This window comes from Sturnira hondurensis, unplaced genomic scaffold (assembly GCF_014824575.4).
Source record: "Sturnira hondurensis isolate 20B ecotype Veracruz unplaced genomic scaffold, ASM1482457v3 Scaffold0021555, whole genome shotgun sequence".
NCBI lineage: Eukaryota > Metazoa > Chordata > Mammalia > Chiroptera > Phyllostomidae > Sturnira > Sturnira hondurensis.
In genome coordinates this window covers 50,573-66,643 of record NW_028094186.1, presented here as the reverse complement: position 1 = coordinate 66,643, position 16,071 = coordinate 50,573, and the positions used below count along the sequence as shown (strand labels likewise).

At 57.3% G+C, this 16,071-nt stretch overlaps 1 protein-coding gene across 4 annotated transcripts in view; it reads right to left on the bottom strand.

Annotated features, from left to right (window-relative positions):
• Nucleotides 1–16,071, bottom strand: part of AHDC1 (AT-hook DNA binding motif containing 1) — a 63,623-nt gene that overhangs the window by 46,399 nt on the left and 1,153 nt on the right. Inside the window, exon 3 of one of the 4 annotated variants that reach the window (XM_037033033.1) lies at nt 3,759–3,873. The exons of the other annotated variants lie outside the window; for them this stretch is intronic. Within the exon in view, the coding sequence (XP_036888928.1) occupies nt 3,759–3,873 (115 nt within the window). The remainder of the gene's footprint in view (nt 1–3,758; nt 3,874–16,071) is intronic. 4 annotated transcript variants of the gene reach the window in all.

Below are 16,071 nucleotides of genomic sequence, written 5' to 3'. Positions count from 1 at the left end.
CCCACAGGCATTCATCTGGCTGTGCCACCCCAGATCGGCCTCCTGGCTCCTTAACCCCAGGGCAGGCCAAGCCCTGGGTTATACTCCTGAACCCAAGCCCTGCTCCTTGGTCGGTGGGCAGGAAGGGTCCTGACACCTTCTGGGCCAGGAGGACACAGGAGAGAAGCAGGGCCTTGGTGTCAGATCCTGGCAAAGACCTCTTCCTTCCATGCTGAGCACCTGGCCCACATTTAGAGTGCCCAAAATTTATCTTGGGGGGACCCCTCACTTTACCCCTTCCTTTTCTTCGAAACACTCAGGAAGAAAGCACTGCCGAGGCCCTGAATCCCAGGCCAGAACTGCCCAGGGTCAGGCAGACAACCCCTAGGACATCACACACAATTCTCTCCTGTACACCGCACCCAGGGCGGAGCTGAGGCCAAGGAGGGCCAAGACATCTGTTTGCCACCATCTAATGGTTTAGTGGCAGAGCCTGCAGCAGAATCTCTAATGGGCATGTTCCATGTCACCACCAAAACATGGCAGTTCAGGTCCATGCTGACACCCCTCTCGGCCTGGCCACCAAGGCCTCGCGTCCATAACCCCATCCCGTGGCTCCCCCTTCTTGTGTCCCACACAAGAGCTAAATTAGACTCCTCAACCTGCCCTTTGGCTCTTGTTTACTTGCTTCCCTCTATCTGAAGCTCCTTCCCCCACCTCTGCCTGCCCAAGGTGGACCAGACTCTCCAGTGTCCGACTCGACAGAAGCTCCCCCATGCACCACCCAGAGCCCTGACAGGTGCTGCCTCACCCTCCTTTAACCTCCCAGGGTGCTTTGTCCCTTGTGCACTCCTACGCCTGGCTCTCCCTGCTGTCTGTGTGAGCTGTTGTTGCACAAGCTCCAGGTGCACAAGCTTCCTGAAGCTGCAGACTATCGTGACCCAGCACTCAGTAGGTGCTCAGTAAACCTCTTCATCTATGTCCCCTATGTCCTCCTGATAACTGACAATTGGCTATCATCTATTAAGCATTTACCATAAGCCGGGCTCCTGCACTGTCCCATCCTCACATGATCCAGCTCAAAGAGTGTACGGGACTTGTGATTGTTTCCAGGGTCACAGTCCTGGAACTAGAACTCCACCAGTTCTTGCTTCTAAATGAATCTCTTCTCCATCCTGCTTGCCTCTTCTAGGTCAGACCAGCATTATCTCCCATCTGTACTACTAAAACCTCTCAACTAGCCTCCTGCCTCCATTCTCTCCCCACCCTATCCCGTCACTAAAGACTTCCCATGACTCTTTGTGGCCCGCTGGACAAAATCCAAACCTCTGAGCGTGGCATCGACACCCTGTGCCATCAGGCCTCTGTTTACTCTGCAGCTTCTCTTCTTGTGTCTGTACATCCCCCCCATTTTCCCAGCATGCGTATCAGGAGTTTGATTCACTTCCAGACTTTGCATATGCCGTTTCCTCTGCCTTTCCCATATCTACATTCTTCGATAGCCAGTATCAAAGATTACCTTACCATCTAGTTATACGAGACAAGCAGCAAACAGAACTGGTCACAAAATTAAGAGCTGTATAAAGGAGACACCTGAGTCACCACTCTGTCCCCAATGCTTAACACAAAGTCAGTGCTCAATCAACATTTGTTGAATGAGTAAGTGCATGTTCCACACATAACTAACTGTTAACACTAACAGTTAACAACACTAACTGTTAACTAGCAGAGAGCTGACAAGGCCGCAGCAAGCAGGGATGGAGGTGGAGAAGAGACTGAGGCCAGAAAGGCCAAGGCCGTGACGGAGAGCAGTGGCAGACGCTGTCAGGGCTGCTCTGCATCGCGGCCGTACTTCTGGCAGAGGGAGTGTGTGAGAGACAGAGGAAGAAGAGCCATGGTGCAAGGGAGGTGCTCAGTGTGCGCGCGCACGCATACGTGTGAGCAAGTGGTGAGGAAGCATGGGAAGGGGCGTGTGCGTATGGGGGTCTGTGTAAGATGAGGGTGTGGGGGGCCTGTGTGTACTACTTGTGCGTGGGTCCGAGTAAGAAAAGATAAGGGTGTGTGCCACGAAGACTGTGAGTATGTGTGCTGGAGGTTGTACATTATCTACTTGGAAACAGGTGACTGAGGAAGACAACAAGGGGACACCTGAAGGGATGGGTGAGCAAGGAATCGTTAAGCGTGGGGGGGGCGGGGGCATACTCAGGAGATGGTGTGCCTGAGAGTGTCCAGTGGGGAGGGCAAGGTAAAAAATGTCAGGGCTGTGCTAAGGGTGTGGCTGCCACAGCATCGGCGGCCACAGGCCCAGTGCCAGAGGTAGGGGCTGGCCCTGGGCCCAGGGTGGGGGGTTCTGACTGAGCAGAAGATTCCTCAGAGTTCTCCCTGGAGCCACAGGCACCATATTATCATATCCGCAGGCGGGGAGGTCGAGGAGGAAGCCCAGATGTGTGTGTGCCTTACATCTGTCCACAGCAAAACCTCTGGGCATTTATTTGTCTTTGTCTGTGTCTGGGTGTGCACGTCTGTGCTTGTGTGCGCACTGCCGGCTGTGTGTCTGTGCCTGTCTTTGTCTCTGTACGTATCTGGGCCTTTGTCCCAGTGTGTGTGGCTGCTGGTCTCTGCCTGTCTGCATGGCTGTGTCTGGATGTGTGTGTCTAAGTGCATCTGTGTTGAAGGGACACCGAGTGTCCCTGATTTCTGCAGCCCCCTGCAAGGCCCATCCCTGTGGGAGGGTCCCTATGGCCTTGGCCTTGGCGTAAGACAGGGAATGTTGTGCTTTGGGGGCTATGGGTCTAGATCTCAGTGTATCTAAGTGTGGTTATGTGACTGTCTCTGTATGTGGGACTCTGCCATGTGCTGTAACATGAAAATGTTTATCTCTGTCTGTGGAGTACACGTTTGTGAGACCAAGGATATGTGCATATCTGTGTGCCTGAGCGTGTGCACATGTGTACGTATGTGCTGGGCATGAGAGTGTGAGGGGTTTGTCACAGACTGGTGAGCAAGTTAATCTCAGACTCTGTGACACGTGGAATAAAATCACGCTCCCATAATGGGATCATTCGTCTTCCTGTCCAAGGAGAGAACCAACTCTTCACCCTCTGCCCTGGGGGAGCCAGAGGGGCCAGGGCCAGGCACTGGCCCCCCGCCCAGGTCCCCTCTGCCCTCAGCACCCCACCCATACCCCTCCCTCTGCTGCACCAGAACCATTCTGCCTCCAGAGTGCCCTGGTGCCCACTGCAGGCTGGGCAGGACTCCAGGACATGTGACCAAGCCTTAGAGGCCTGTCCTGGGCCCCCCAGCCCCACCCACTGCCGAGGAGGGCCCTGCCCCAGTTGGGAGGGGGGTACAGGAAGGAATCTCTGGGCCCCTCCTCCTCCCGGAGGGGAGGGATGAGCTGCAGGCCCAGCCGGGATTTTCCATCTCTCAGCAACAAGATTCCTGGTGAGCAGGCTGCAGGGTTTGGCAGAACGCCTGCTGGAGACCCGCCCTCACCCGCCAGGACGCCTGGGTCCCCAGGGCCAGGCAGCAGTCAGTCCCCTGGGGAGCCAGGAGGGCCCCAGAACTTAGCCTGCTGCTGCCCAGGCCTGTGGGAAAGCCAAACCCTTCCAGGCTCCTGCTCTCAAACAAAGATGGCTTCCCAGCCCCCAGGCAAATCACTACCCTTCCTCTGGCCTCCCCACAGCCGGAGCCCTTGCTTCAGAAATTCATCACAGGCCAGCACCACCCACTACCCGCCTGAACCTCTGCACACACCCAGCCTGGGCTCTAGACCTCACCTCTGGGTTTGAGGGCCCCCAAGGCCAGGGCTGTGCTGTTCTCAGACTGGGGCTTCTGAAGACAGGGCCATGTGTCCTGCAGCTGCGCAATCCCGCTTGGTCTCAGTGCTCCTTCCTGAATGAGCAGATAGGTACCAGGAGAGAATTTCAAACCCCAGGTGGAAGAAACCCAGGCACTGAAGCCCTCTGCCCTACCTACCACTATGAATCAGAGGCCAAATCCAGTAGTCTGGTCTTACAAGGTCTTTATCCTGCCCAATTGCAGGGGCTGCAACTCCTCCCCCACTGAGTGCAATCTCGGGCGGGTAAGCATCAGTTGGAGGGAAAGAGGAAAGGGCAGGGGACTCCCTCAAGCCCAGCTTTGGATGAACAGCGGGAGAGCAGGTTTGATAAGAGATTAGGGTCTAGAAGGAGGAAAACTGAGACCTTTCAAGATTTATGAGCTGAATTCTTCTCCCTTAAACTCCCCTCCAAGCCCCCTAGCACCAACTTGGTCCCTCAAGGGTCATGTTGTGGCCCCAGGTCAATACCATGGCCCTAACTCATGCAGCAGATCTTGCCAGGAAGTCCCCACCCCAGTGAGTTCCAAAAGGAGTGGCCCAACTGACACTAGGAGCCCAGATTGATGGTGAGGGTGCATGGCCCTAAAGAGGCAGCCAACAGCCCCCTGCACCCTCCCAGGAGCTGAGGGCTCACAACCTCCAGGGAAGAAACAGGCTGGTGGGTGGGGCCCAGGAGGAGGTACCTCCCAGCCCTGGTACCACACCCAGTCCCGCCCGCCCTTTCAACAGGCAAGGAGACCTGGGATCCCATGGGGCCCTACTGCTCACAGGGTGTGTGACCTTGGGCGGTTGCTGCTCCTCTCCAGGCCTCAGCCTCCCCACCGCACAAAGCAGGAAGTGGCTCAGAAATCCCAGGTGTCCCCCCTCTTCAGCTCAGCTCCCTTAGCACTAAACCCTGCCTTCTTTCCAGTACAGGGGTGTCACCCAGAATCTGGGCCAGATGAGGTCAGGCTGCAGCAGCTACCTGGAGGAGTCCCTGAAGCCACCCAAGTCAGAACTGAAGAGCCTGTGGTGCTTACCCTTTTGCTATGCACCCATTTTCCAGAAGAGTGAAACTGAAGCCCTGAGAAAGTGCCTGGGTCTGGACCAAGGCTTCAGTTTTACTGGTGGTAAACGGAGAAAGATGAGAAAAACCTGGATTACAATCCCAGCTGCACCAGAAACTTGTTATGTGAGGTCCCTTGCCTCCTCTCAGCCTCTAATTCCTCATCTGTAAAATGGGTGACAGTGCCTGCATCCTACAACTGTTAAGTTGAAATGAGAAAATGCTTGTACAAGCTGGGCACAGTGTAGCAGCGCTTGCACAACGGTAGTTATCACGACTGTGGGGAGCGCTAATATAAACCCAAGTGGCTGGAGTAAAGGGGAGAATGGCTCATCCTCCAGCCAGATCAGGACCCTCAGGGCCTCAGCCCAGGAGGGCCAGCCAAATTCCTTGAAGCCCCCAGCTGTCTCCCCTATTCATTAAAGGACTCTCATTAGTGAGCCTGGGCACCTGCCCCTCCGCACATAATAAGCCTCATTAGTATCTTAGCCCCAAGCTCTGTGCCCAGAGTCTATGCATGTACACACGCATGAGGGTGGGGGGGCTGCAACAGGCCACCAGCCAGGAGACAGCATCCTCGCCAACCACACCCCCTGCCTGTCATCAGCAGGGCCCGTCACCCAGCTTGTCACCTGCCTGCCTTGCACCCGCACCACCTGTCACCCACCCAGCTCTTCACCCACCCAGCCCATCACCTGCACCACCTGTCACCACCCAGCCTGTCACCAGAGCTGCCTGACAGGCATCTGGGTGGGGGGCAGAAGATGGGGAGAAGACCACAGGGGTGTAGAGCTGGGGGCCCCAGAGACCCTGTAGGACCCCCACTTCAGCTCGGCATCCTGCAGTATCGCCATGGCAACCTCTCAGCCGCAACCACTTTCCCAAACATCCCCCGCCCCCCCAAGCCCTGCTCTTAGCTGAGCTGAGGCTGAGAAGAGCCTGAGTGACAGCAGAATGGGGCAGGAAGGGGTTCATCAGCTGGTTGGCCTTGGCCATCCTTCCCTCTTTGGACTCGGTTACTCCATCTGCAAAATGGAGGGGCTGGAATGAGTGAGATCCCTGCAAAGCAGGCCATCCTTCTCCAGCCTGGATTCGCCAAGCCAGGTGCCAGTTAACCTGTGAGGGCTGGGATGTGGAACAAAAGGATAGGGGATTCTGGGTTGTTCCACACTCCTCTGCCCCTGGCCCACCCCAGAGAGGCAGGGCCTCTGGCTCAAGCTCACACAGCAAAAGAGGAAGAATAGGCTGGAAGGGAAGGGGCTCTGCCACAGGTCTGTCAGCTGTAGACACCACACTGGGTGACCCAAGGTGACCAGGGACTGAGCTGGCCCCCACCTCCAAGCTGCATTATTTATAAAACCCAGAGCTCGGAGCTGAGCAACAGCTGCAGTGCTGCCCCTCCAGGGGCACATGCCAAAGTGGAATGGAGAAGACAAGGTGCCTCCTCGGTGAAGGCCCCTGGGGTCCCTGGCTCCCTCCACAGCTGGCTGGGGCAGGGGCTGAGGTAGAAGAGGGGTAGCAGCAGCCCATCCTTCCTCTCCCGCCCCCTGTCCTCTCCACTCCTCCAGCCAGGCGATAGGATTACTTCTGCATGACTGCCTGCTCCACGGGGTTCCAGAGACCCTCCTGCCTGCAGCAATCTTTAAAATTCCTCCAGCCCAACCTGGCTCCCCGCTCCCTTTCTCACTCCTTTTCTCCCAGCAGTGAATGCTCTAGCATCTACTGCAGTGTGCCCGCCACCACTGCCACCACCAAGCAGGCTAGGGCCCAGGTCCCTGGTGCCCATGGGCAAAGGAGAACCCATCCTCAAGGTGCAGCCTAGCATCCCTCAGAACCCTCTGGAGCCCAGGCCCAGGCCTGTCCCCTCTGGCCCCTGGTGCTGGCCCAGCCCCACAGAAAATGGCTCAGGGTAGGGTCAGGCGTGCCAGCTGTGCCAAGGTGGATGGGCACATATGCGCAATCACACTCGGTGGATTTTGGCATGCCCACCCATGTCCTCTGCTGCCAGAACCTGGCTGCCCCCACCTCAGCTCTGACCAACCCCTCCCTACCTCACCAATCCCTGCTACCCCTGGAGTGGGCAGACAGCTGGGCCAGGCCAGCGCCTGTGGCTCCCCAGGGCACAAGAGGCAGGCAGGAGATCGATCCACTGAATTTTTCAAGGCTCTAATGGAGCCTGCATCCTAGGACTTGGGGCCTGGGACACAGGGGATGTCTCGGACCCCTCCCTCAGCCTTGCAGTTGCTTCATCTGTCAGGTCTTAGGGGTCAGGGGAGCCTTCCTCCAGCGGCAAATGAGGCAAGAGGGGCCCCTGGGAAAGATATGGTACTGGGGAGGCTGTGAGCAATACCCAGATGCCCCCCCAATCTCTCCAACCCTAATGCGGGCAGAAGCAGCTCAGCCTCTAAATCACTCCCCTCATGCTGCCCTCTGAGGCGGATTCTGTGCATCTGTAATTAGGGGGTGGAACAGATGGTGGAGATTCCGTTTAAAATCATGCGTCTAGTAAAGTAACCTTCACTGTCGGAACTGACTCCCGGGGAGACCAAGCCCCAAGCCTGGGCCTGGGGGGGGCACAGGGTGGGGAGCATGTCAAACCAACACCTTCACCATCCCTTTCCCTGCATGGCCCAATGTCCCTCTCAGGTGAGCCAAGGAGGGGGGAATTTGGCAAGCACCTGAGAAAGCGGTGGTAAATTCCCTTGTTGTCCCCCCCACCCCCCCACCCAATACATGCCAGAAGCAGGGCAGGGCTGGGTACTCTTGGCTGAGAGACCAGAATGACCAGGCGCCAAGAGCCCCCAAAGAGGCCCCGATCCCCCAAAGCCCAGGCCAAAGTGCCCAGAGCACAGGGTCTTGGGTGGGGCAGCTCTGAACCAGATGCTCAGCCTCACTGTCCAGGAATGAAAGGCCTGGGGCAGTGAAGGGGGTGGAGATGCCTCCTCAGGCAGAGGAGGCTCTGGGAAGGGGGGGAGGTCTGGGAGGCAGAGAAAGAGAGAGAACACACAAGAGTGAGCAAGAGTGTGAGCGAGGCTAAGGCTGTCTGGGCGGGGGTCTGGGGAGAGCAAGGTGGGCTGGAGGAGCTGTGGGGGAGAGTGTATGGAGAGGGTGTGCTGGGATGTGTGAGGAGGGAGTGAGGGCTGCAGACACTGGAAGGCGGGGTATGTGATAGAGAGAGGTGGGGGTGCAGGGGGGCAGGGAAGAGCTGTTCCTGAGCTCTGAGGGGTGAAAGGGGTGCAGGGCTGTGACTGAACCGCAGCTGCCTGTGTGTGTGAGTGAGGGGTCGGTGTTTGGAGAAAGCTGTGTGTGGGCTGTCACTGGGATCTTAGGTAGCTGAGGAAAGTTCTGGAGCTGGAGCTTGTTGGGGATGTACAAAGGACTGCCTTTTCGAGGAGGTGTTGGGTCTGGATGGGGAGGACAGGGTGTGTGTGTGTGAGCGCACGCACGTGCGCCTGCCTGGGAAACTGGAGGGATGTTACCTGTTTAGAGATACACCAGGACTGAGTTGTCTGTGTCCGTGTGTTTGAGGTAACTGGCATGGCTACAGTGGGTGTTCTCATTTTGGGGGGTGTTGAGACAATGTACCTATGTATACGGGGCAGGGGGCAGCTGTGTGTTTGGAAAGGTGTAGGGGGCTGGCCAGACGTGTTCGGGGAGGTGATGGCTGCAGCTGGGAAAAATGCTGGGGCTCCAGGGAGAGTGTGCGCTAGTGAGGTGTTGGCGCTCTGAGAGTCCCCGTGTGTGCGGAGCGCTGGGGCCATAGTGCAGCCCAGGGACACCTGGGGAGGTGCTGGAGAGGGAACTGACATGTTTGAGGGTGTGATGGAAGCTGTCGTGTGTACGATGGGGTATTTGGGGGTATGATGTGGGTCATCAAATGGGTCTTGGTAATGTGTATTAGGGTTGAAAATATGTGGTGGCTGTGTGTTTAGGTGCGTGTCTGGGCCGTGTGTGATATGGGGCAGTTGAATGCCAGGAAAGTATATGTAGGTGGAGTGAGCACGTGTTTGTGGAGGTGTTGGGACTGTGTGTTTGTGCAGGAGCAGTTTTGTATATTCAGGAGGGGGCATGGGCTGCAGTTGGGTCCCTGTGCCCAGATAGGTGGGTGCCCCTCTGGGGAAATGAAGGGCAGAGTCCTGGCCTCTGCTTAAGGGCCCATCTAGGGGCTAACGGCCCACCTCCAGACACCGCGAGGGGGTGTCCAGGAAGGCAGTCCATCTGTCTGAGCCTGTGCCCAGGCCCAGGAGCAGCCGCCTCCTCGCTCCCCTGGGGCGGGCAGCAGATCCTAGCCCACCCATCTGCCTTCAGATGGTTGAGGCAGGAGCCTCCACAAAGCTGCCTAGAGGGCGTCAAATGTGTTTGAAGAGGCATGGGCTGGAGTGGGGGACCTGCACGGCAAACGGTCCTCATGGAGGCTCCTTTGAAAGCCACTGATGCCAGGAGAGAGGAAGAAGACAGGGGCGGTCTGTCTGTCCTTGTGCATATGTGTGGGTCAGTGCCCAGCTGTGAGCTTTGGAGGCCCTTCGCAAGTGTTTGTGCCGATGGCCTCTGTTCTAGCAGCTTTTGGCCTTGGATGGCAGCCCTCCAATCCAGGCTCCATGCTCACAGCCTCACACAGGCAGCTACCCCCTCATATTGCACACTGCTAACACCCACACACAAACACCCCACACACCTTCGCATCCATGTAACACTGAGCCCTTGCACACCCGCAGCTCACCCCCAGGGCCCTATACCTTCACATATGTACACCCATGACACATCCCCACACTGAAAAACCAGGCAGCCACACATCTGCCGTGTATACACGCATCCATCCATCCATACCTAACAATTAACTACCACACAGGTACCCACGCACTCCATACACCTTGGATCCCCTGTCACACCCATGCCCTATCTCCCATGTACTGGGTCTCCTCACACACACCAGAAGAGACACTCTCCATCCCTTACATCTGTGCCCACGTTGTGCATGCACACCTGCCTCCTCGGTGGCTCTCAGCTCTTCCATACCATGCCACCTGCCAGCCAGTTCATCTGTGCCTAGGCCCAGCCCTGCAGCTTCCCAGGAGGGCTTCGACCACCTGGGGGCCCCTGCCACCCTCCCCCGCCAGCTGGGTCAGAGTGAGGGGGTACACCAGGTTCATTCCCATCACTCCCTGGGAACCCTGACCTTCATGTCTAGAAAGAGCCTTCTCTCTGCACTGGTGACTGCCACTGCCTGTGTGAACGTGGGACTATCCGTGCGTGTCAACATACCTTGAGACCCCCCGGCAAGGCCTGTGTCACCACCTGTATGGCTAAGGAAGCACAGGTTCATGTTCACTAGTTAGGTTTGTGAGATTCGAAATGAGTGTGGAAGTGGAGATTTATATATCACAAAATGTGTGTGTGCGTGCATGCGTTTGTGTGTGTGTGTGTGAAGCAAGGACTGTGTGGACAGGTGTGTTTGGGGTGCATTTATATGAGGAAGCACATACCCAGTGAGTGGTAAGTGTGGGACGCTACTTTCCAAGAGCCCACAAGTATATACATCTGTGAGTAGGGGTCAGGGCTGGGAGAGCCTCTCTCAGTGACTCCCTCCCCTGCAAAAAAGAGCAGGGAGGAGAGGTCTCTGGGCTGCTGCTTCTCTCTCGTCTCCCTGACCTCTTTAGCAGCTGGAAACTGAGCTGGGGGTGGAAGGAATGGAGACTTGGCTGGCCTGGGGGTTTGGGGAGGGAAGCAGGAGAAAACACCTTCCAGATTCTCATCAAACCCCTGTTTGTGGTTTGCAGCCTCAAGTCTCTCCTCTCTCTCTGTCTGGATTTCCCACTTTTCTTTATCTCTTCCTCCTGCCTCTTGCTCCTCCATATCCTTCCTTTTCCCTTCTCCGTCACCTGGTTGCCCTTCTGGGATCGCCTTCTCTCCAAGTTTCTGTCTGTTTCTCTCTCCCCTAGCCTTTCCATTTTTCTGACTCTTCTCTCTGCCAGCACCTCTGTCTGTCCGTCTCTCCCTGTCCTGGTCCATCTGTCCGTCTCTCTCCATCTGCCTGTGCGTGGGTGTCTCTGTCCATCTGTTCTACCACCCATCTGTCTGGTTGTCTGTTGTGAGTGGGGGTGTCTACTCACTACCACGGCACCCTCCTCCAGGTCAGGAAAGACCTCTCCTGGCTCAGAGTGTGGGGAAGGGGTGCAGAGCTGCAGCTTCTGGAAGCTTCAGTAGCAGCTGGGCTGAGCTGGGAGTTAGGGCCAGCCAGCTGCAAAAGCGGCCCCTCCCCTGGGCTCTCAGGCCAAGGACCCCAGAGCAGAAAGAGGAGAGAAAGGAAGGCCTCACTGCAGCTGAGTCCATGTTATGTGTGCACAGGAGGAGGCAGAGGGGAGCCTCACTTTACCCTCACTTTGCCATTCCTCCCCAAAGCCAGGCCGTGAAGGAGAGGGATCCCTAGTGTTCACCTTCCTTACCCCCTAGCCAATGGGAGAGATGCTGGGATCCAGGAAGGAGCGGCAGAGGAATGTCAGACCTTGGGGAAGGAGGGCCTGGGAGCTTTAGCTACCAGTCAGTTGTGGAGGGTGGGGGGCTCCTCCCATACTCCCTTCCAGGCAGTCCCTGGGGATCTCTCCAGTTCTGGTCCCAGCTCCAGGCATGAGAGGCCACACAGGCAGTTCTCACCAGCTCCCCACAGGGGCTCTTCCCACCCTCCAACTTCCCTGGAGCCTCTGATTCATAGGGATGTGGGGCAGTCACATGATTGTCACCCCCTACCCCAAGTGGAAGATGGTTCTGGACATACGGGGCCTTTGGCCCTGTTTAGGTACTGGTCATCCTGAGAGGACCCAGGCAGCCCACCTACATCACCAGATCAGCACCTCACACACTCACACACACAGACTGCACCCCAACACTCGTGGCCAGCCACCAGCTCAGAGGGTTCAACAGGGAGCCTACCCCAAGACCTGTGCCCCATCCTGCACCAATGGCAGCTCCAACAGTGCTCCTAGCACAATGCCAGCATCCCTTAACACCCTCCCAGGATGCCGTGCCCCTACCTTCCTCCCAGAAAAGCTCAAGGTCGAAACACCACAATGGACAGAGAAAATGAGGAGGAGATAGGAGTACACAGTCACCCCCCTGAAACCCTAGGGTGGGATCAAAAATGAAGAGCAATAGGGAAAGAAAAGGGGCACTGCAGAGACAGAATCTGGCTCCCTCCTGACCTACCACGGGCGGGCAAAGTCCATATTGGCTGCACCCTCTGCACAGCACAGGCCTGCCGCTGGGCCGGGGCCAGGGGCGGGCTCCCTCCCTCAAGAGCTCTCCTTGCCCCTAGCTGGGCCCCCTCCCTCTCCTTGCTTCAGAGCAGCCCTCCCAGCCCTCTCCCTCCCAGCGCTGGCTCTCTCATCTTCAGCTCTTGGAAGCCTGACTCACTGTTTCCCCTCCTCTCTCCCCTGCCTCCCTCTCTCCCCACAGAGGCACCTCCCCCTCCCCTGGGGGGGCTCTGGCCACAAGGGTGCCTGCCTGCTCCTCTCCCCAGGCTCCAGCCCCCCTCTGAGCCCAGGAGGCCCCCTGCAGCTGTTCCAATTCTCTAGCTACAGAGAGGTAGAGCAGCAAAGCGTCTGGGTCCGGGCCTGGCCCTGCCAAGTGTCTGTGATACTGGGCAAGTGGCTCCCCTTTCTGGACTCGGTTTCCTCCTGTTGAACAAGGGAGAGGGGCCCAACTGGACAATGGCCCGGGCACCTCTAAGACCCTAATGTTCTCCATTTTTAAAACCCTGGTGCCTCTTTGCACAGAGCACCCACAACCTGTGGGGCAAGGAACCTGCCTCAGGCCCCGCCCCCAGATCCAAAGAAGACCTCTGTTCTGTCCGGAGACCTTTGGAGAAGGCAGAGGGGCGACACTGCCCTGGGGCGGAAGCATGAATCTAGTGACCCCTGGAATCCACACCCCCTCCATCCTCCCTCCTGTGGGAATCTTTCTCTCTCCCACCTGTCCTCCTCCCTCTTTCCAGAGACATTTGCTTGTCTCTCCTCCAAAACAATCCCAGCATTTTATCTTGGGCGAGAGGCCCTCAGTGCCTGCTCATTTGGGGCTGTGGTGTGGGGAGTGGCACGTGCCAACGCCTGCTTGGTCACCTGGCCCCCCTCTCCTGGGGCTGTGATCCTGCCTCTTCTTGCCTGCTTTCTTTCTCACCCCTTCGTCGCTGGCTCCTCTCACCATCTTTCCTTCTTTCCACTCAGCAAACGGCTGTCTAGGTCTCTCTCCTTCCCACCTCCCCATTCTCCCCCAGCTTTCTCCCTGGGGGGGGGGCCCATCTGCTGACATTAGCAACAATGTTACCCATGCTCCCTCCTGCAGTCCCCAGCTCCACCCCATCCTAGCTTCCCCTTCCAGGCCCCGTCCCAAGAGACCCAGGGGACCCAGGGACAGAGCTGGGCTCCATCCCATAATAGTGAGCCTGCCTGACCTTACTCGACCAGACCAGAAGGGCCTGGGCATCTGGTATGAAGGCATGGCACCCCCTGGTTTTGGGTGGCTGGCTGGCATGAGACACAGAGTAGTCCACAAACCGAAAAATAAAAAAGAAAAAGAAAAAAAGAAAAGGTGACCTGGGGGTAGTGACGGGGCAGGGAATCGGGGAGGTCAGGTTTGCCTAGAGGCAGACCTTCCAGGATCCGGGGTCCAACAGCAAACAGAGTCAAAAGGAGGGAGTGGCCCCAAGTCAGTGTTCCAGGTAGCTCTGAGGACAAGCAACGTCCTTCTGGGGCTCTGCCAGTCTAAAGCAGCGCCCCCCCAAAAGTCCCCTGGTTTCTGTCAGGGACAGTTTGCCCCTCAATCCTCCAGCACAGCCACAACAATCAGCTGGACATCCCACCCCTTAATCTCCTTTAGTATCCAAGTGCAAACTCCCTATCCCTTTAACTCTGCAGGGGTTTCAGAGCCTTCCTGCCAAGATCTAAGCAGGTGGAGTAGGGAGAACAAAGCCCCCCAACTCCAAAGCTTCCTCCCCAAAGACCCCTTAAAACCTGGGGAGCAATACAAAAGAATCCTGGAACCCACACCCCCCCAAACTAAGAAGTTACACTGTCCATCCACGGCACTTGGGGGTGGGGGGGGGCGGGCTGGGGCTCCCTGTGCCCTGACCCTATTTCAGACCCCCCAGCCCAGCAACCATAATAAACAGCAAGCTCTTTTTCTTTATGACACCAAATTTCTCCAAGCCCAACAGTTCCTTCCATCAATACCTCAGCCATAGATCACATTAAAAACTCACAGAGGGCAACTTAAACACATCACATTTGTTTCTCTCTATATTATTTCAAAAGTAACGGCATTAAAAATGGATTTTACTACAGAAAATAAATATCAGCACGTGGCCCGGGAGCCTAGGCAGGGGGAAGAGCCCACCCAGAGAATGTCCCTGAAGACTTGAGCACAGTCTAGGCACTGACCAAAGAGGAGACTGAGAGGCCAGATTACACCTTGGGGTGTGGGGGTCTGTCTGGGGAGGGGGCGATGCCTGCCCACCTGCTCCAATGTCAGACCAAGGGAGATTAGAGCCCTGGGTTGGGCTGGCACTCAGGGGCCCCACAAAGCCCATGCCCTCACTGATCTCTGTAACCTCTGAAGGGTGGGAGCTCCAGGGCAAGAAGTTCACAAATCTCTGAGGGTTACTCTAACTATTGACACAGTAGGAGAAAAAAATGAATTCAACTTACTATCCAGTTTGATTTTTCCATTACTATAAAAATAAATATACATCTGCTCAAAGGAGGGAGACAGCAAGCAGCGTGCACATGCCACCTGGAGGGTCCCCCACAACTCACCACCACAACTCAGCCTCCCCACCAAAGCGCGGGTTGGGGGTAGGCAGACTGGTAATCTTTCACTTCCAACCCCAGCTCACAAAGCTACACACGCGGGGCCACACAGTGCAGAAAAGAGCCAACAATAGAAACACCCCGAATGCTCCTGGCAGGACTCTGTCCAGGCCCCGGGCACATGCCCCCGCCCGCTGGTGGCAGCAGTGGACAAAATGTGGCCACCCTGACTGGGAGGCAAAGCTTGTCCTCACACCCTCAGCTCTGCCCAGGGAGCTGGGGCCAAGTCCCGCCTGACACCAACTGGTCCGGCGGGAAACGCCTGCCCAGCCAGACAAGCACAGGCCCCCCAAGGGTCCCTCCTTGTGCTCAGGGACCAGGCTGGTGCAGCCCAGCCCTGCCTCCCAGGGTGACGCCTGGGCCCAAATTCAGCTGGCCCTGCCAGTCAGGCACTGGTGCAGAACTGAGGGCACCAGGCTCAGCCCCTCCCAACCCAGCCTCAGGGCCCCCAAGCTAGAAGGGAGGAGGGACTCCCCACCCCTCCACATCTGGCCCTGGCCCCCAGGGTCTGCGGTAGAGAATTCCCGCCCCCGCTTCTCTCTCTCTCTCTCTCCCTCCTCCCTCTCTGTGCCCGCTGCCGCCTCAGGGACAGCCCCAGCTCCCGCCTCCGGCCAGCAAGGCCCACATCCTTCCTCCCTCAGCTGGCCCCTTCGCCTGGCAGAAGGCTGGGGGGTCAGGCTGCTGGGGAACCCCTCCAGCTCCCATCAGTCCTCATCCCCAGCCCCCAAACTCTGGGTTGCTATCCCTTTTCCTGTAGAACAGGAAACAAGGTTATTTCCTAGACTCAGAGCCAGCCCCATGCCCCTCTGGCTCTGCCTGGGGACCAGGACCCTGCAGGGGAAGGTGCCCTCAGCCAGAAAGCAGAAGGATTCAGCAATTCACCCCCAGCTACCGGCCCAGGGGGCTGACAGCTGTCACTCAGCACCCCACCCCCTGGGGAAGAGGGGACCGAGTCAATCAGAGCCCCAGAGGAAACACATTGATAGGTGATTATTTATTTATTTATGCAAAAGTGAGCCGACTTTGTTCGCCAGGTAACCGGGCACGCGGCCCAACCCCTCCGGCCCCAGCCGCCCCCAAATCCCTCCTCCGCCCCACACCCCCTCCGGGTCATTAGGTCCCCGCCCCTCAACTCCCAGAGCACCAGCGGAACCTTGGGATTTGGGGATTCGAGGGAGGGGCTCCTCCCTCCGCAGTCTCCCCCTTTCCCAGCGCCGTTCCTAAAATCCAGCCTTGTTCTCCGCTCCCACGGTCCCCCCTACATTCTCCCCCCCACATTCTCAGCAAGCTGGAGAGCAAATTGCAGTTTTAAATCCAAAGACGGAGGGAGGGGGAAGGAGGAGGGGGCG